Below are 20,174 nucleotides of genomic sequence, written 5' to 3'. Positions count from 1 at the left end.
GTGGTGGGTTATGGGCAGTACAGCCTGGTACAGCTGTACCGGTAGTAGCCGGGAGCAGTGGCCACCGTATCTGGTACAGTGGCTTGTTTGGCCCACCCACTTGCCCGGCCGCCCGCCCGCGTTCCATAGCTGCTTATAATGCAACCAGCCAATTGCGTAACCGCGCACAGTGTGTGGCATCTGCGCAACCTCCGCCAAGCAGTTGGGTGTTGCAGGGTGGTGGCATACGCATGCATGTGCAGCACGCATGCCCAACTAGGACACCCGGCCCCGTGCGCAGCATACTAGTTGCAATGGGATCTGAAACCCTCCCCACTGTCCATGTTCTTCCCCAAACTCCTCACTGTCTGATTCTGCTACCAGCTCCACAGACCGCCGGTGGACCAAGACACGGGCTCCTCTGGGGATGCCTTTGCAACACACACTGCACCACAGCCCAAAGCAACACACAGCACCACAATGTACAGCAACCCAATCCAAAACGGGTAGTCCTCGACTCACGACCACAATTGAGCCCAACATTTCTGTTGCTAAGTGAGACGTTTGTTAAGGGAGCATTGCCCTGCTTGGGACCTTTATGAACCAGTTGCCAAACATCCGAACTTCAATCCCATGACTATGGGGGTGCTGCAAGGGTCGTAAGTGTGAAAAACTCTCCTCAGTCCCTTTTTTCAGTGTTGTCGTAACATCGTACGGTCACTAAACGGGCTGTCATTAGTTGAGGACTACCTGAGGGTACACAGCGCAGGTTAACAACACAGATATATGGCCACGTCTCAGGCCTGCAGTCATATTCCTTTTAGGATCTTTGGCCTGCCACACTCTCTATTATTTTTCTATGCTGTTTCATTAGTGGGGTAATTGGGAGGGGGGAATAGTAAGGAGGAGAATTGTAGAATGTGTTGTTGTCAAAATAAAACATTCCTTTCTAGAAATCAAGGTCATCCTTTCTCTCTGCACCTTTGCACCTGACCGGAAGTGGATGGGTGGAAATGCCAGTGTGGCAGAGGAAGATTGGACCATGTGATGGACTTGTGGGAGTGGGGACAAGGTCTTGAACTTTCAGCTGGGTGGGAACCTCAGGAAGCTTTCAGATTCGGGTTTCCCACAGATTGTACCAACATGTCCCTCTTATGATATTTGGAACGCTGACACTATGTTCCTACGGTCTGGCTGGCCGCTCCTATTTTTCCGTCATTTCCCTGAGGGTTGGCGCTTCAATCGGCTTGGCGGGTCTACGCAGGTTAACCCACAAGGGGCATTCGGGGTTTTTCCCCCGTTGTGCGAGACACACACCGTCCGCTTTCCGGCTCGTTCTTTCTCCCTTCAAGCTCGGCGTGAGATCATTTGTCAGCAGGAGAGGCCCAAATCGGCTAAAGACCTCTGTGTTGTAGGCAATATGAAAAGCTATTTTTCTCGGCCGTGTTCCCAATTGACCGGATAATTATGTTTAGGATTGGACGGAGACTTCGGCTTCTAACGGATGCGGTTTCTTAGCAACCCAAAAGGCAGCTCGGGAGATACCTGCCTTAATTATGCTCCGGTTCCTTGAGGATGAGAGGAAAACGCCAGCTGCTTACAAGCCCTGGGAAGGAGGTAGTAGAGGTTGCTAGCGATTTGGAAAGGCAGGCGGGGTCGTTGGCTGGACTACAGACGAGGCAGGCTCATTATATCTGCCAGATTTCTGGAGGGCCAAGTTGTCTTCTCTGATCTTGGTCCCGGAGAACGCCGTGGGTCCTCCAGGGTGAGGACCAGAGGAAGCAGCATGGCTTTGGACTTTCCAGCGAATTTTGTTTTCAGAGCCAAAAGGAAAAGGATTCTGCTGGTAGGCTAATTGGGTAGTGTGAGGTTCTTGGAGGTATTTAATGATGAGCTAGACACACCTGGGCCTGTTGGGTCATGGCGGCAGAGGTATTTCCTCAGCTGAACAGAGAAAGAGAATGACCAAGGATGGGCAAAAAACCCAGAGGGAACAGGTGTGCCTTCCGACTTCCTGCTGGCTTCCCCATTGCATTTCTTTGTGGGAATCTGGCAGGGAACATTGGACCCTTCTCCTTCTCCTCCCTCCCTCCATCCCTCCATCCATCCCTTCCCTCACTGCAGTTTTTAAGTTAATCACACGGTGGTTTAAGTGAATCTGGCTTCCCCATTGAATTTCTTTGTGGGAATCTGGCAGGGAACATTGGAAACTTTTCCTTCTTTTTCTCCTCTCTCCCTCCCTCCCTCCCTCCCTCCCTCCCTCCCTCCCTCCATCCCTTCCCTCACTGCAGTTTTTAAGTTAATCACATGGTGGTTTAAGTGAATCTGGCTTCCCCATTGAATTTCTTTGTGGGAATCTGTCCCTTCTCCTTCTCCTCCCTTCCTCCCTTCCCTCACTGCAATTTTTAAGTTAGGCACATAGCAGTTCGGTGGTCGCAAAAGGGGATCCCGTAATCTCGGGACACTGCAACCGTCATAAATATGGGCCAGTTGCCAAGCCGCTGAATTTTGAACACCTGACCATGGGGAATGCTGCAACGGTCATAAATGTGAAGGAAGGTCATAAGTCACCTTTTCAATGCTTTTGGAACTTGGGATGGTCACTAAACAAACTGTTGCAAGTCAAGGATTACCTGTAATGCTCTTACAAAAGAAAGAAAGAGGAGAGAGAGAGAGAGAGGACAGAGATGGAGACAAAGACAGAGAGTAGAAAGACAGGGAAAGAGAGAGAGAAGAGACAGAGGAGAGAGACAGAGAGAAGAGAGAGAGAAGGGAGAGACAGAGAGAAGAGAAAGGAGGGAGAGAAAAGAGAGAGAGAGGAAGAAGAGAGAAGAGAGAGAGAAGAGAGGCAGAAGAGAGAGACAGAAGAGAAAGAAAAGGTGAGGAAGAGAGAAGAGAGAGACAGGGAGAGAAAAAAGAGAGAAAGGGAAGAGAGAGAAGAGAAAGAAAAGAGAGAGTGACAGGGAGAAAAGAGAGGGACGAGACAGAGACAGAGGAGAGAGAGAGAAAAGAGTGACAGAGAATGGAGAGAGTAGAGAGACAGAGAAGAGCGACAAAGAAAGGAGAGAGAAGAGAGAAACAGACAGAGGAGGGAGAGAGAGAGAAGAGAGACAGAGGAGAGAGACAGGAGAAGAGAGAGAAAAAGAGGAGAGAGAGGAGAGAAAAGAAAAAGAGAGAGACAGAGGAGGGGGAGAGAGAGAGGAGAGACAGAGACAGAGAGAAGAGAGAGAGAAAGAGAAGAGGGAGAGAGAGAGAGAGAGAAAAGAGAGACAGAGAGAGGAGAGAGAGAGACTGAGGAGAGAAGGAGAGGAGAAGAGAAAGAAAGGAGAAAGAGAGAAAAGAGAGACAGAGCGGAAGAGTCAGACCTACCTTTCTACCCAGTTCTTGTAGCTGGGAATATCCTTGGCGTAAAGCAGTTTATTAGATGGGGAATCTTTGCCCAAACGATGCTCAGAAGTTGAACAGGAGTCCATAAAGGTTTGTGCTACCACCGATAAGCAGGCATCCGTGATGCTGTTCTTGTGAATGTCGAAGACAAACTGGGGATTTTTGATCATGTTCACCCAAAACCTCAAGGGCAAGCTGAAGGCAGAAACACAAATTCAAGTACCATATTTTCCAGCGTATAAGACGCTCCAGAGTCTAAGACGCGCCTTAGTTTTCGGGGAGGAAAATGAGAAGGAAAAAAATTCTGCCTCTGGCTACCAGCATCCATGGTATTCAGCTGGTTAGCTTCCTGACTTGGAACACATGTTAACGAGTTCAGCCAATGAATAGGCAGAGCAACTACGTCAGCCAATGGGAGCTTAAACAGATCGGAGTCTGTGCTGAGAATCGAAACTGAAACTACTCTGCCTGCTCTGAACTCTGAAACGAAACTAACTGTTCTCTCCTGCTTTGGTTCCGCTTGTAACTTCTACCACATTGAAAGATTTGGATTCTGAAATTTGCTTTGTGAGTAACAAGGAGACCGAGAGGAGTCTGGCTTAGCGGAGAACTGAAAGTGAAACTGCTTGTCTTTTGTTTGCATTGACTGCTACCTTGGAAAAACCTGCTTTTGGTAATGTGCTGTATATTATTATTATTCTTTTGAATCCTGCTGAATCAGTCACTTGTGTGTGCTTTCTGAATGTGATTGCCGCTGCAAACTCTGACCAGCCAGGTCGGCTTCAGCACTTATTGCAGCCTGATTCAGCACAGCTGATTGGCGGGTGGATCGGACTGCCGGAATACCCCCCAATCAGCTGTTCCAGGCTGCAGGGGTTGCCACAGACCATCGCTGCCTCCATGCCTCGCATTTTTGGCCTCTGGTGGGGGGTGGGCAGGGCTACATTCGGTGTATAAGATGCATCAAAATTTTCACCCTCTTTTTGGGAGGGAAAAAGGTGCGTCTTGTACTCCGAAAAATGCGGTAGTTCTCGACTTACAACCACAGTCAGAACTGGAACTGCCGTCACTAAGCGACGGGGTTGTTAAACGAGTTGTTCCCCATTTTACCACCTTTTCTGCCAGGGTTGTTAAGCAAGTCACTGTAGTTGCTAAAGGAATCTGGCTTTTCCACATTGATTTATTTCTTGGAAGCCTCTTAGGTTTCCTCGATCCCCACAATGGATTTGTGTGCATGGCTGCACAATGGGATTTTTGGCACAAATTTGTGTTCGTTGTGTGGATGGAACTATCCAACCATCTCATCCTAATACAATAATACAATAGCAGAGTTGGAAGGGACCTTGAAGGTCTTCTAGTCCAACCCCCTGCCTAGGCAGGAAACCCTATACCGTTTCAGACAAATGGCTATCCAACATCTTCTTAAAGACTTCCAGTGTTGGGGCATTCACAACTTGTGAAGGCAAGGTGTTTCACTGGTTAATTGTTCTAACTGTCAGGAAATTTCTCCTCAGTTCTAAGTTGCTTCTCTCCTTGATTAGTTTCCACCCATTGCTTCTTGTTCTGCCCTCAGGTGCTTTGGAGAATAGCTTGACTCCCTCTTCTTTGTGGCAACCCCTGAGATATTGGAAGACTGCCATCATGTCTCCCCTAGTCCTTCTTTCATTAACCTAGACATACCCAGTTCCTGCAACCGTTCTTCATATGTTTTAGTCTCCAGGGTCCCCTAATCCTCTTTGTTGCTCTTCTCTGCACTCTTTCTAGAGTCTCCACATCTCTTCTACATCGTGGCAACCAAAACTGGATGCAAATATTCCAAGTGTGGCCTTACCAAGGCATTATAAAGTGGTATTAACCCTTCACGTGATCTTGATTCTCTCCCTCTGTTGATGCAGCCTAGAACTGTGTTGGCTTTTTTGGCAGCTGCTGCAAAAAAAGCCAACACAGTTCTAGGCTGCATCAACAGAGGGATAGAATCAAGATCACGTGAAGTATTAATACCACTTTATAATCCTGTACCTTCCCCTTCTTTGGCCTTCAACTAAAGGTATTCCTCAACTTACAACCAGTTGTGTACTTTAGTTGTGTATTCCTGCAAATGTTTCATTCCCTGGGATGATTAAAGGCCTGGAGACTAAAGCATGTAAAGAACGGTGGCAGGAATTGGGTTTGGTCAGTCTAGAGAGAAGACGGACTAGGGGTGACATGATGGCAGTATTCTGGTATTTGAGGGGCTGCCCTAAAGAGGAGGGGGTCAACTTAATATTCCAAAACCCCTCAAGGCAGGACAAGAAGCAATGGATGCAAACTAATCCAGGAGAGAAGCAACCTGGAATTCAGGAGAAACTTCCTAACAGTGAGGATAATTAATCAGTGGAACTCTTTGCCACCAGAAATTGTGGGTACTCTATCACTGGAGGTTTTAAAGAAGAGATTAGACAGTCACTTGTCTGACATGGGATAGGGTCTCCTGCTTGAGCAGGGGGTTGGACTAGAAGACCTCCGAGGTCCCTTCCAACTCTATTCGGATTGTACATCTGGAGGCCACCCCCTTGGAGAACCTCACTTTGTTATTTCTATCTCACCTCTAGGCAGATGTTTTGACTGAGTGGACAAAAACATTGCCCAGAAGGATTCTTCTTCAGATCTTTATCCTCACCCACCTTCCAAGGGTCAATATTCACCATAGGTTTAATATCCAAGTTCAATGTTCCTCAATAATCTATATATATATATAAAAATGGCTCTGTGTGTGTGTGTGTGTGTGTGTGTGTGTGTATGTATGTATCTTCCAGCATAACCCTAGAAGGCCTCGAGCAATTTCAACCAAACTTGGTACACAGATGGCTTACACTCTGGAAACAAATACTGTGAGGGTAAGACACCCCTAACATCCCTCGGGGTTTCTGTGTTCTATTTAGATACAGCCTGTTGTGCCTTCAAGTGGCTTCTACCGTACTGCCATAAAATGGCTTCTACTGTACAGCGCAGTGGAGTTGCCATGGTAACGGCTTCACAGTACTCCTCCAGGGGGCTCCCTCTGGTAAGGGGGAAAATCCAACATTAGAAGTAATCCTGTATTAGACAGGATTACGATAAATAAATACCCGGGTAATGGCGGTTTATCAGCTAGTCTAAGATAAATGTTCTCTGCCTACTTTCTAAGACATTTCTTGGCTGTTTTATTAAGGCCCTCACGAGTCTCTGTTTCTGACTTCCCTGAATCCCTGGGTGCTTGCTCTTTTCCCAGCGAGCAACAGGCGATAAGTCAAGAAACTGTCGGGAAGAAAGAAGTTGGGGAAACGGACATGGAATTAATTGAATCTGCTCAAAACCATGTCTCCGTTTCTTTCATCCCGCTTTCAACGCCCACCTCTTTCCCCGTCTTTAAAGGAGCCCCCCGAGTGGCTTCAATCAGCCTTAAATGAAAGCCCCAGATGAAGTTAATAATACGCTAATGTTTCATTCGTTCCAAATTTCTTTCTTTCTCTGCCTCTGATCTGTCTCTTTCCCTCCCTCCCTCCCTTTCTTCCCTCTGTTCACTCCCTCTCTCCGTGTTCCCCTCCCTCTCTCTTTTCCTCTGTTCCCTCTCTTTTCCTTCCTCCTTCCCTTTCCTTCCTCCCATGTTCACTCCCCCTCCATCTTTCCTTTCCTCTGTCCCCTCTCTTTTCCTCCCTCCCTCCCTCCCACGTTCATTCCGCCTCCCTCTCTTTTCCTCTGTTCCCTCTCTTTTTCTTCCTTCCTTCCTTCCCTTCCTCCCATGTTCACTGCCCCTCCCTCTTTCTTTTCCTCTGTCCCCTCCCTCCCTCCCATGCTCACTCCCCCTCCCCCTCTTTTCCTCTGCTCCCTCTCTTTTCTTTCCTTCCTTCCTTCCTTCCTCAGCTCACTCCACGTCTCTCTCTCCTTTCCTCTGTTCCTCTCCCTCTCTCTTTTCCTCTGTTCCCTCTCTTTTCCTTCCTTCCTTCCTCCCGAATTCACTCCGCCTCTGTCTCTTTTCCTCTGTTCCCTCTTTTCCTTCCTCCTTCCCTTTCCTTCCTCCTGTGCTCCCTCCCCCTCCATCTTTCTTTTTCTCTGGCCCCCTCCCTCCCTCCCCTTTCACTCTGTTCCCTTTTTTCCTCCCCCTCTTAGAACATAAGCGAAGGACTACTTGATATTTCGGAAGTGACATTTCTTGACTCTGCCCCTGGCTGCTTCTGGTTCCCTTGGCTAGGAAGCTTCCAAAACGCCCTTAAATTTTAGGTACCTTCTGCAAATGGCTTCCTCTTTTGGCCCCGTTTGGGGAGGAGGGGGTGCGGGGGAGGGAAGGTGTGCTGGGCTCTTTGGAAGCTCTCACCAATTGCTTTTCCAGGTGTGCCGCACATGTGGATCGTGGATGTTGTGCTTGTCTGCTTGCTCATCCAGGAAGTCAAACATGTACTTGATGGCCAGGGGTAGCGCACTGCCTCGGTGGGCCGTGCTGAAGATGGTCTCAAAGAGGTCATCCACAAACTTCTGCAAAGTGCCCTGGGAGGAGAAGGGGGCAGCAGGAGGGAAGGAGACAAAAAATAGGGGGGAGGGAGGGAGTAGAGAAGAAGGAAGAAAGGGAGGGAGGGAGTGAATGAGGGAAAAACAGGGAACAGAGGAAAAGGAGGGAGGGAGGGAGGAGAGGTAAATAAGAGGAGGAAGGAAGTAGAGAAGAAGGAAGAAAAAGAGGGAGGGAGGGAGGGAGTAGAGAAGAAGGAAGAAAGGGAGGGAGGGAGTGAATGAGGGAAAAACAGGGAACAGAGGAAAAGGAGGGAGGGAGGGAGGAGAGGTAAATAAGAGGAGGAAGGAAGTAGAGAAGAAGGAAGAAAAAGAGGGAGGGAGGGAGGGAGTAGAGAAGAAGGAAGAAAGGGAGGGAGGGAGTGAATGAGGGAAAAACAGGGAACAGAGGAAAAGGAGGGAGGGAGGGAGGAGAGGTAAATAAGAGGAGGAAGGAAGTAGAGAAGAAGGAAGAAAAAGAGGGAGGGAGGGAGGGAGGGAGGGAGGGAAGAAGGAAGGAAGGAGAGGTAAATAACAGGAGGAAGGAAGGAAGTAGAGAAGAAGGAAGAAAAAGAGGGAGGGAGGGAGAGAGGAAAGAAGGAAGGAAGGAGAGGTTAATAAGGGGAGGAAGGAAACAGAGAAGGAAGAAATGGAGGGAGGGAGGAAGGATAGGTAAATAAGAGGAGGAAGGAAGGAGAGAAAAGGGAAGAAAAAGAGGGAGGGAGGGAGGGAGAGAGGAAAGAAGGAGAGGTTAATAAGAGGAGGAAGGAAACAGAAGGAAGGAAGGGAGGGAGGAAGGAAGGAGAGAAAAAGGAAGAAAAAGTGGGAGGGAGGGAGGAAAAAATGAAGGAAAGGTAAATAACAGGAGGGAGGGAGGAAGTAGAGAAGAAAGGAGGGAGGGAGTGAATGAGGGAAAGACAGGGAACAGGGAAAGGAGGGAGGAGGAGAAGGCAGAGAGGAGGAGGGAAGAAGAAGATGAGGAAGAGGAAGAAGGGGAAGAGGAGGAGGAAGAGGGAGAAGCAGGAAAGAGGAAGAAGGAAGAAAGAAGAAAAGAAAGAAGAAAAAATAAATAAATAAATATATATATATATAAAAGAATTATAAAAACAATGTTATAAAACTTTCACAATGCAAACACCCTGAAGATAATTGTCTTCCAGGATTTCAGGGGTTGCCCCAAAGAAGAGGGGGAGGTCCCCCTATTCTCCAAAGCCCCTGAAGGCAGGAAAAGAAGCAACGGGGGGGGGGGGGACTCGCCAAGGAGAGAAGCAACCTGGAACTAAGGAGAAACTTCCTAATAGGGGGGACAATTAACCAGTGGAACAGCTGGCCTCCAGATGTTGTGGGGGGCTCCCTCACTGAAGGTTTTCAAGAACAGACTGTACAGTAAGACCGATATTAGGTGTCTTGTTTGAGTAGGGGGATGGACTAGAAGACCTCCAAGGTCCCTTCCAACTCTCTCATTCCGTTATACATTAGGGACAACCGGTCTCCCTATCCCCATAGTTGAACCTCTCCATCTCCTCCCTGTAGTAGCAATTGGCTGCCCACCATGAGAAACCAAACGCCGGTCTTTCTTTACTCATTGATTTTGCAACCCAGGGTCCTTGTTAGCATGTTTGTAGCATGAGGAGGATGACACCCTTTTCGGATCATTACAGGCCCAGTTTAGTGACGAACTCCCGTTGGAGGTTTTTAAGAAACAATTGTACCGGCCGCTTGCTACAGGTTGCAGGTTGGACTAGAGCAGCGATGCTCGTGAATTTTCCCGGACTGAGTCCCTAAAACGCACACAAATCCATGCACACATTCACACCGGGGTGGATTCCTGCTGGCATTACTACGGGTTCAGCACACATTAAAAAAGGGGGGAGGAAATACATTTTTTCAAAGAAGATTGTTCTGTGCATGTGCAGAACAGAAAATCAAGATGGCGCCACCGAGGATAGAACCGGTTCGGTCACACACACCCAAAATGCAATGCGCGTGCACCTTGCACATGCCCCCCCTTGCACATCTTATTTTTGGGCAGCATGGTGGCTCAGTGGTTAAGACGCTGGGTATGTCGGTTGGAAATCTTGACAGTCCAGGTACGGGACCCGACCTCCCTGCAAAGGGGCGAGCTCCCATCCTTCCCTTGGCTCCCGCCAACCTAGCTATTCGAAAGCAAGAAGAGACCCGAAGAGATCCGAAAACCAGCTGGCCGGCGGGAGGTGGGTGCACATGCGCGGCAGAGCTGAAGTGTGGTGACGGCTGGAGCGCCATTAGGGAGGGCTCTGCATGCCACCTCTGGCATGTGTGCCATGGGTTGGCCCACGGGACTACAGGATCTCCAAGGTCCCTTCCTATCTGTTCTTCTACGTTCTCTGGGAGAACTTTCATCCCAGGTCCAGAAGTCGTATTCAGCCGGTTTGGACAGGTTCACCCGAACTGGTAGTGGAAATCACGGGTGGGACTGCCCACCTGTCCCAGCTCCGTGCCGTCCCATTTAGGCACCTTTTCAAGGCAAAGCGCTCATTTTTGCGAATCGCTAGGGAAGGGATGCGGTAGCTCAGTGGCTAAGACACTGAGCTTGTCGATCAGAGAGGTCGGCAGTTTGGCAGTTCGAATCCCTAGCGCCGCATCACAGAGTGAGCTCCCCTGACTTGTCCCAGCTTCTGCCAACGTAGCAGTTCGAAAGCAAGTAAAAAATGCAAGTAGGAAAATAGGAACCACCTTTGGTGGGAAGGGAACAGCGTTCCGTGCGCCTTCGGTGTTTAGTCATGCCGGCCACATGACCACAGAGATGTCTTCAGACAGCGCTGGCTCTTCGGCTTTGAAACGGAGATGAGCACCGCCCCCTAGAGTCAGGAACGACTAGCACATATGTGCCAGGGGAACCTTTACCTTTACCTAGAGGAGGTAAGTGAATAATACTCCTGCCCAGGTCGCGTTTACTCAGGTCTTGCAAAAGGCATCACGACCAACAGCAAACGTATCTCCGCTGGCTTGTGGTGGAGAAATGAAAGGCCAGATGGGGTTCATGGCCCCTTCCCATCAGGGGCAGGGCAAGATCAGAGTGGGTGGAGGGGGAGGAAACGGGCCCCCCGGTCTCTCCCCCATTTCTCCCTGGGAAATCGCTCCCTTCCCTACCTCCACCGCTCTCTGTTTCGCTCTGCTGGCTTTGGCACTTGGAAAGTGTCAGCAAAATCAATGCTACATAAATCAGCCGGCGTTGGCGGTGAGCAAGGAGAGGATGGGAGGCTCTGAGTGTTAAACCACCTTCGCGGCATTCCCTGGGCCGAAAGTCAACAGCAGAGAATTATAAAGCTGTCACACCAATCATCTCTCCTGAAGCACCGGGCTTCGGTGACAGCCAAAAGCTTGCTTCCTCTCCAAAACCCCGTTCAGGTCAACACCTCAGTGGAGAGATTATTTCCTTGTCAGGCAACCTATTTGGGAGTGCATTTCTCTCCCTCTCTCTCTCTCTTTTTCTTTCCTTCTCTGTCTGTCTGGTGCTCTCTCCCACCCGCTCTCTCTCTCGTATCTCCCTCTTTCTTTCATTCTCTCTCTTTTTCCTCTCTCTCTCTTTCTCTCTTTTACTCTGTTTCTCTTTTCCTTTCCCTCTCTCTTTTTCTCCTTCTCTTTTGTATCTTTCTCTCTTTCTCTCCCTGTCTTTTTCTCTTCCTCTTTTTCTATTTCTGTCTCTTTTTCTCTTGCTTGTTCAGTTTCTATCAGTCTCTCTCTCTCTCTCTCTCTCTCTCTCTCTCTCTCTCTCTCTCTCTCTCCTTGTTATGTCTTAGCAACCATCTCAAAGTTCTAAGAGATATTACTCCTGTCTGTCTGTCTGTCTGTCTGTCTGTCTGTCTGTCTGTCTCTCTCTCTCTCTGTGTGTGTCTCTCTCTCTCTCTGTCTCTCTGTCTCTCTCTCTCTCTCTATATATATATATATATATATGTGTGTGTGTGTGTGTGTGTGTGTGTGTGTGTGTGTTGTATTTGTGCTGATAAATAAATAAATAAATAAATAAAATAAAAATATGGTTTTCTGCCTGGATGGTCCTCTCTAATGAGCCGAAGGACAGAAAGGGGGAGTAGTGAGCTCCCTCCCATATTTGGGCATACCAGGGGTTGTAACACACACACACACACACACACACACACACGCACGCACACACATACATAGACAGACAGACAGACAGACAGACAGACAGACAGACAGACAGACAGACAGAGAGACAGACAGACGTGAGTAATATCTCTTAGAACTTTGAGATGGTTGCTAATTTCCCATAGTGACTTCACTGGATTGAAGCCTAATAGCTTACGATGAGCAACTCAGACAAGCAATCAAAGAATAAACAATAATTAAGACCACTAAGAACAGTTCTACCAACACTGAGGGGCAGGTAAAACTCGTATATAAAAAGCGAGCAGACCCCACTCCCTTCTAGCACTGATGGTGTTACCTAGTTTGGTGATGAAACGTCTGCAAGAAAACCACCAAGCTCAGAGAGCACCCAGGACTCCACAATTCAACCCTGAGCGACAGATATTCTCTTTTGTTGGTATAATTCAATTTTTTCCCCATTCCCCACCTTCCCTTTTGGGGTCCAAAAGTCCCTTCTCTCCGGCCTCACCTACCTTGGTGGCCAGCAGCCTTGTCAGGTAGATCTCGGATACCATCTTGCTCCCTCGGTCCCCTTCTTTCTGATCGCCGTGCTCGTGGTTCTTCACTAAATGCCACATCTTCACCCCGCTTTCCAGGTCGGGCGTAATCATGGGCGTCCGGGAACGCAAACTATCTGGGCTCCCGGTGTAACGGATCATGTTTTCTGAAAGCACAAACGGACACAAAGCCTTGGAGATTTCCAAAAGCGGGAAAAGAAAATGGAAACTGTGAGGGAATCCTTGGTGGTCTCTGAGCTGGGTTGTTTTCTTGGAGACGTTTCATGACCCAACTAGGTAATATCATCAATGCTAGAAGGGAGGGGGGTTGTGGAGAGAAGGAGAAGGAGAAAAGGAGGAGGAGGAGGAGGAGGAGGAAGAGGAGGAGGAGGAGGAGGAGGAGGAGGAGGAGGAGGAGGAGGAGGAGGAGGAGGAGGAGGAGGAGGAGGAGATCAATGACTGTGGAGTCCTTGGTGCTCTCTGAGCTAGGTTGTTTTCTTGGAGACGTTTCATGGCCCAACTAGGTAACATCATCAGGGGTAGAAGAGGCCTGTGCTGTATATACACAGAGAGCAAACTCCACTCCCTTCTAGCACTGATGATGTTACCTAGCTGAGTCATAAAATGTCTGCAAGAAAACAACCACTCTCAGAGTACACCAAGGGCCACACAGTCCTCCTCCTCCTCCCCTCTCCTTCCTTCCTTCCTTCCTTCCTTCCTTCCTTCCTTCCTTCCTTCCTTCCTTCCTTCCTTCCTTCCTTCCTTCCCCTCCTCTCTGCAAACCACACTCCCTTCTAACATTAATGTTGTTCCCTAGTTTGAAACGTCGGCAAGAAGAACATCCAAGCTCAGAGAGTACCAAGCACCCTACAGTCCTCCTCCTCCTCCTCCAACCCCACTCCCTTCTAGCACTGATGATGTTACCTAGTTGGGTCATTGAAATGTCTGCAAGAAAACAACCAAACGCAGAGAGCACCAAGGGCCAACCCCTCATTTTAACCATGAACTACAAATATTTTCCTTTGTTAGTTTCGAACTGGTTTTTCTGAGGTCACTAGAGCAGCCTATTAAGGAATGAGTTGTGAGTCTAAAAATAGCTGCAATACAGATGCTCAAAGATTGTCTTGATCTCCAAGTCCTATTCCAGTCGTATTATTCTGTCTTGTTATTTGTTATTTTGATTAACGTTGTTCTGGGGTGTAGGGGGAACCATGGCCCTTTATATGTTTATATGATATATGGACTTCAACTCCCAGAATTCCTGAGTCAGAATGGCCCCCTTTACAACCTGTGGACTTCAACTCTCAGAATTCCTGGCTCAGGGATTCTGGGAGTTGAAGTCCAGAAGTCCTAAAAGGGCCATTGTTCCCCCACCTCTGGACTAACCCATCTGGAAATGTCCCGGTCTGTGTCCTCACTACCTTTTGCCTCCTCGGTTGTCTCTTGTGCCCTGATGGAAAAATCCTTACCATATTTGCTTGCTGAAGTCCTCGAAACGGTGAAATTGTTGACCGCGTTGTAAGCAGTAACTTGCTTGGACACCAAAGCCACCAGAGAACCATCTGGCACCTAGAAAAGGAACGGACCTTTTATCAATCCGATGTGGTTGTGCAAAAGACACCAACCCATTACGGGTAGTCCTCAACGATCAGAATTGAGCCCGAAATTTCTGTTGCTAAGCAAGACGTTGGTTAAGTGGGTATTGGGCCATTTTATATCTATGGATAGAGAGCGGGAGGCACGAGGAGGACTCAGCTGTTGTAGAGGCTGAACTAGGAGGGTTCACAGCTTGGGTTCGAGACCCGAACTCCGCAGAACAGAGCGAGTTCCTATTCTTGCTCCAGCTGCTGCTCATCTAGCTTATTGAAAGTATGCACCTGCGAGTAGATCAATAGGTACCAGTTCGGTGGGAAGGTAACAGTGTTTCGTGCACCTTTGTCATGTAGCCATGCTGGTCACATGACCATGGACATTGTCTTCGGACAACACTGGCTCCCTCAGCCAAGAAACAGAGATGGATAGGAGACTCTACACCGTTTTTGATAGAGGGCAGCCCAGCCTCTTCTTGAAAGCCTCCAGTGATGAAGCTCCCACAACTTCTGAAGACAACTTCTGTTCCATGGGTTGATTGTTCTCCCTGACAGATTTCACATTTCCAGGTTGAGTCTTAGTGGACAACCAGCTAAATAGGAGCCAGCCATGTGCAACGGCAGACAAAAAAGCCAACGCAATCCTAAATTGCACTAACAGAGGGATACAATGAAGATCAAGGGAGGTACTAATACCACTCTATAAAGCCTTAGTAAGACCACACCTAAAATATTGCATCCAGTTTTGGTCAACACACTATAAAAAAAGATATTGAGATTCTAGAAAAAGTGCAGAGAAGAGGGGGCTGGAGGTTAAAACATACGATGAACGGTTGCAGGAACTGGGCCTGGCTAGTCTAGGGAAGAGAAGCACCAGGGGAGACATGATAGCAGTGTTCCAATATTTGGGGGGCTGCCACAGAGAGGAGGGGAGTCAAGCTATTTTCCAAAGCCCCCAAAGGCCAGACAAGGAATAATGGATGGAAACTGATCAAGGAGAGATTCAACCTGGAAATAAGGGGAAATTTCCTAACAGTGAGAACAATTAACCAGTGGAACAGCTTGCCACCAGAAGTTGTGGGAGCTTCATCACTGGAGGCTTTTAAGAAGAGACTGGACTGCCATCCAAAATGGTGTAGGGTCTCCTGCTTGAGCGGAGGGTTGGACCAGATGACCTCTAAGGTCCCTTCCAACTCTGTTAATCTGTCTATCTCTCCTTGGTCACTTTCCATCCATTATTCCTTGTCTGGCCTTTCTGGTGCTTTGGAGAATAGCTTGACCCCCTCCTCCTCTCTGTGGCAGCCCCTCAAATATTGGGAAGGTTGCTATCCTGTCTCCCCTGGTCCTTCTCTTCCCTAGACTAGCCAGGCCCAGTTCCCGCAATTGTTCATCCTATGTTTTAGTCTCCAGTCCCCTAATCACCTTGGATGCTCTTCTCCGCACTTTTTCTGGTCATTTTTCTTCAAGAAGAATTCAGAGAAACTGCCCCAAAGAAGGACATCAAGGATTTTCGGGGAACCAGTAATTTTAAAAAAACTTATGAGAAGAATGATGGAACTGGGAATGAATGGCCTTGAGAAGTCATCTTCAAACACAAGAGGTCATGAAAACCATCTCTCTCTCTCTCTCTCTCTCTCTCTCTCTCTCTCTCTCTCTCTCTCTCTCTCTCTCTCTCTCTCACTCACTCTTCCTCCCTCTCTCTCCCCCCCCTTCCCAAGGGTGTCATCGGATCAAGGACTCAAGGGATGAGTCCAACTTACCACCAAGTTGTAGCAAGGAAGTCTGGCCTTCTTTGGTTCTTCATGAATTCTTGTGTTTTTAGCCTTTAGGAAGTAGTCAGCTGATTTGAAAATCCTTGAGAAAAATATCATTTGCATATGGATTTGTGGAGTCTCCACAAATCCATATCTGTGTCTATCTATTGATCAGTCTAGTGATCCATATCCACATCTCCCATGTGTCTATTGATGGCTGAATAGATGATGATTGCTGGATAGAATAGATGATGATTGCAGTGGAGGATTGATGGCTGGTTGACACATAGAGATAGATCACATTTATACGCCATTCAAGAGAGACAATGAAAGAAAGCTGAGAAGGAAACAAAGAGACCAGGATACATCCCCTCCAGCAATCAACAGCAGATAAGCAGGGATTAAGACCAGACAAATAATCAAACAGAAAACAATACACTAAGCCATCCACCGCCAGATAAACAGGGATTAATACCAGACAAACAATCAAGCAGAAAACAATACCCTAATCAAGGAACAACTGGGGAGAAAACCACACATCCCCACCAACACAGGGCAAGCTGTTTTATATAAACAGAGAGTAAACTCCAACCTCACTAGCATTGATGATACTACCTAGTTGGGTCATGAAATGTCTTCAGGAAAGCAACCAAACTCACAGTTGAACCCTGAGCTAGAGATATTCTCTTCTATTGCATTGCAATGGATTTATCGAGCAACAGGATGAACAAAGCAGGGCATGGATTCAGGTGAGTAACTTCCAGCATGCCTTGCTCCAAAATTCATCGCGGATCCTGAATGCTAATTCTGACCTTCTGTCCCAGGAAGAAAAGGAAGAAAAAGCAAAATGCTTGGGTGAGTGGGGGGTTGGACTAGATGACCTAACAAGGTCCCTTCCAACTCTATTAATCGGAATATCTCTATGAGGCTGGTTCTAATTCTCCAATCTGCTGGACCGGCCCTAAATTGTTGAGTTAAAATAAAAACAGATAGTCCTTAACTTACGACCATAACTGAGCCCCAAATTTCTGATGTTCTGACTCCAGGTAGTTGTCAAGGGAGTGGGAGATTCATTGCCAGGAAGAAAAAAAAAACCCAAAACATCACTCTTTAAATTTTGGGGGCTGGATTTCATCCTTTCTGGCTTGCTGCAGAGCATGTAGGGGGGAAAAAACACTGTTGCCTTCCTTCGTAATTGGATTTATGAGCGTGCCACATCGTCATTCGTAATTGTCAGAAAGTGCGCAAAGTGAAGGCTGATTGTTCCTGCTGTTACTTTTCATCACAGCTGTCACAATGAAATACAGATAACTTTGGGGACAAGAGAGAGAGAGGGAGTGAGAGAGAGGGAGGGAAAAAATGGGCACCAGGGAGGTCTATATTTCACCCCAGTCAAACCTTTGCTCCCCCCACTTTAAGTGAAAACAGACTGGCAAGTAAGTTTGTCTTGGACCGGGAGTTTCATATTTTACAAGGGCTCGGAGTTGTGGCTGAATCCCATTTACTCGGAAACGCATTCTTTTGGAAAATATAAGACCATGGCGGTAATCAATCCTTTCCCTTTTCTATTTTTTCCCCCTCCCCGCCCCTGCCTTTTCGATCGGTACCATTAGAAGAAAAAGAAAAATAATCCCCATCACGGAGTGTATAGCAAATTATTTCCCACTGGATCTTTCGGTGGGCAGCTGCCGTGCCCTCCATCGAATACATCAAGATGAGAACCTGTAGGAGCTGCTGTGAAGGATGCAATGGGCCGGTTAACTGTTCTTTGTTGATGCTTGCGAGGAGGAGGAGGAGGAGGAGGAGGAGGAGGAGGAGGAGGAGGAGGAGGAGGAGGAGGAGGAGGAGGAGGAGGAGGAGGAGGAGGAGGAGGAGGACAACGACTATGGGGTCCTTGGTGCTCTCGCAGCGTGGTTGTTTTCTTGCAGATGTTTCATGACCCTAGGTAACATCATCAGTGCCATCAGTGGTAACATCATCAGCACTGATGATGTTACCCTGTTGGGTAATGAAATGTCTGCAAAAAAATCATGCATAGAGCGCATCAAGGACCAAACAGTCGTGCCCCCCACTTCACCTCTTCCTCCTCTTCCTCTCCTTTTTCTGTCCTCCTCCTCTTCCTCCACCTCTTATTCCTCCTCCTCTCCTCCCCCTCTTCTCTTTATGTCCTCCTCCTCTTCCTCCTCTCATTCTCCTCCCCTTTCTCTCCTCCTCCTCATCTCCTCCTCCTGTCCTCTTCCTTCTCCTCTCCTCCTCTTCTCTTCCCCCTCCTCCTCTTCTTCTTCCTCCTCTCCTCTTTATGTCCCCCTCCACTTCCTCCTCTTCTCTCCCTCCTCCTCTCCTCCCTCTTTCTCTCCTCCTCCTTCTCCTCTCCTCCTCCTCCCCTTTCTCCTCCTCTTCTCTTCTTCCTCCTCTTCTTCCTCCTCCTCCTCTTCTTTCTCCTCTCCTCTTTATGTCCTCCGCCTCTTCCCCCTCTCCCTCCTCCTCCTCTTCCTCTCCTCTTCCTCTCCTCTTCCTCCTTCTCCTGTCCTCTTCCTCCTCCTCTTCCCCCTCCTCCTCTTCTTCCTCCTCCTCTCTTCTTTATGTCCTCCTCCACTTCCTCCTCTCCTCTCCCTCCTCCTCTCCTCCTCTTCCTTCTCCTCTCCTCCTCTTCTCTTCCCCCTCCTCTTCTTCCTCCTCCTCTCCTCCTCTCCTTTTTATGCCCCCCTCCACTTCCTCCTCTCCCTTCTCCTCTCCTCCTCCTCTTCCTCCTCCTCTTTCTCCTCCTCGCAAGTAACAACAAGAAGGGTCAACCAGCCCATTGCATCCTCCACGAGAGCTGATGACGTTACCTAGCTTGGGTCACGAAACATCTGCATGAAAAGCAACCAAACTCGGAGAGCCCCCAGGGCCAATCATATCAAATGGCTTCATGTCCCTCTCCAGAGAGGAGTCAAGGAAGCCTTGGCCATCGAGCAGAGAAGAAGCGATGGATGGTTGTGAGGTGATGTGGTTCACTTCCCACCCTTTGGAGAAAGGACCTCTCTGGGCCATCTGTGAAAGGAATGGCTACAGGAACCTTGGGATTCAGGCTGGATAGCCTCAGGGTCTCCCTGGGAAGCATGAAACCAAGCAGAATATTCAGGCACGGCTAAGAGGAGCTGGATCTGGCAGATCTTCCTTGGACACGGAGAGGAAGGGCCCTCTTGCCATCAGCCGCAACAATAATTAGCACTCATCACCGAGGGCAGCTTTCATCTTCAAAGCAACGCGAGGATGCTAATTAACCAGCTCTCCTGGAAGCCGGCAAAAGTGGCTTCCCACATCTCACCGTCTCTCATCTTTATGCAAACCGAGGACGGTTGATAGTCCTCCAATGCCTGGTGGACGTCACACAAAGGCATCCAACAAAGAACGAGGAGGAGGGGGGGCAAGCTATTATCTAAAGCACCAATCGGCAAAGAGGGGAAACAATGGATGGAAACTAACCGAGCAGAGAAGCAACCTGGAACTAGATGAGATGAGATTTAACAGAGTTGGAGGGGACCTGGGAGGTCATCTAGTCCAACCCCCTGCCCAAGCAGGAGACCTTACACCATTTCTGACAGGTGGCAGTCCAGTCTCTTCTTGAAAGCCTCCAGGGATGAAGCTCCCACAACTTCCAAAGACAAGCTGCTCCATTGCATATAGAATACTAGAGTGGGAAGGGACCTTCTAGGTCATCTAGTCCAACCCCCACCCGAAAAGGAGACCCTGCACCATTGCTGACAAATGGCAGTCCAATCTCTTCTTGAAGCTCCCACAACGTCTGAAGGAAACATCTGTTCCATGGGTTGATTGTTCTCACTATCAGGAAATTTCTCCTTATTTCCAGGTTGAATCTCTCCTTGGTCAGTTTCCATCCATTGTTCCTTCTCTAGACTTCGGGTGCTTTGGAGAATAGCTTGACCCCCTTCCTCTCTGTGGCAGCCCCTCAAATATTGGAAGATGCTATCGTGTCTCCCTTGGTCTTTCTCTTCCCTAAACTAGCCAGGCCCAGTTCCTGCAACCATTCTTCATAAATTTTGCTCTCCAGTCCCCTCATCATCCTAGTTGCTCTTCTCTGCACTTTTTCTAGAGTGTCAACATCATTTTTTATAGTGTGGTGACCAAAACTGGATGCAGTACTCTAGGTGTGGTCTTACTAAGGCTTTATAGAGTGGCAGTAGTCCTCCTTTGATCTTGATTGTATCCCTCTGTTAATGCAACTTAGGATCACATTGGCTTTTTTGGCTGTCGCTGCACATGGCTGGCTCCCATTTAGATGGTTGTCTGCTAAGACTCCAAGATCCCCCTCCCAG

General features: G+C 48.3%; 1 protein-coding gene across 1 annotated transcript in view; it reads right to left on the bottom strand.

The window, feature by feature from the left end:
• PLXNA4 (plexin A4) overlaps positions 1 to 20,174 on the bottom strand; it is a 397,694-nt gene that overhangs the window by 15,113 nt on the left and 362,407 nt on the right. The window contains exons 27-30 of the mRNA XM_081957639.1: positions 13,982 to 14,081; positions 12,489 to 12,679; positions 7,700 to 7,869; positions 3,349 to 3,561 (exon numbers count right to left, since the gene is read on the bottom strand). Coding sequence (XP_081813765.1) covers positions 3,349 to 3,561; positions 7,700 to 7,869; positions 12,489 to 12,679; positions 13,982 to 14,081 — 674 coding nt within the window. The remainder of the gene's footprint in view (positions 1 to 3,348; positions 3,562 to 7,699; positions 7,870 to 12,488; positions 12,680 to 13,981; positions 14,082 to 20,174) is intronic.

The sequence above is a fragment of the Natrix helvetica genome (genome assembly GCF_964273705.1).
Source record: "Natrix helvetica genome assembly, chromosome: 6".
NCBI lineage: Eukaryota > Metazoa > Chordata > Lepidosauria > Squamata > Natricidae > Natrix > Natrix helvetica.
Note: the sequence above shows the minus strand (reverse complement) of the source record. Positions and strands in the feature narration are given on the sequence as shown.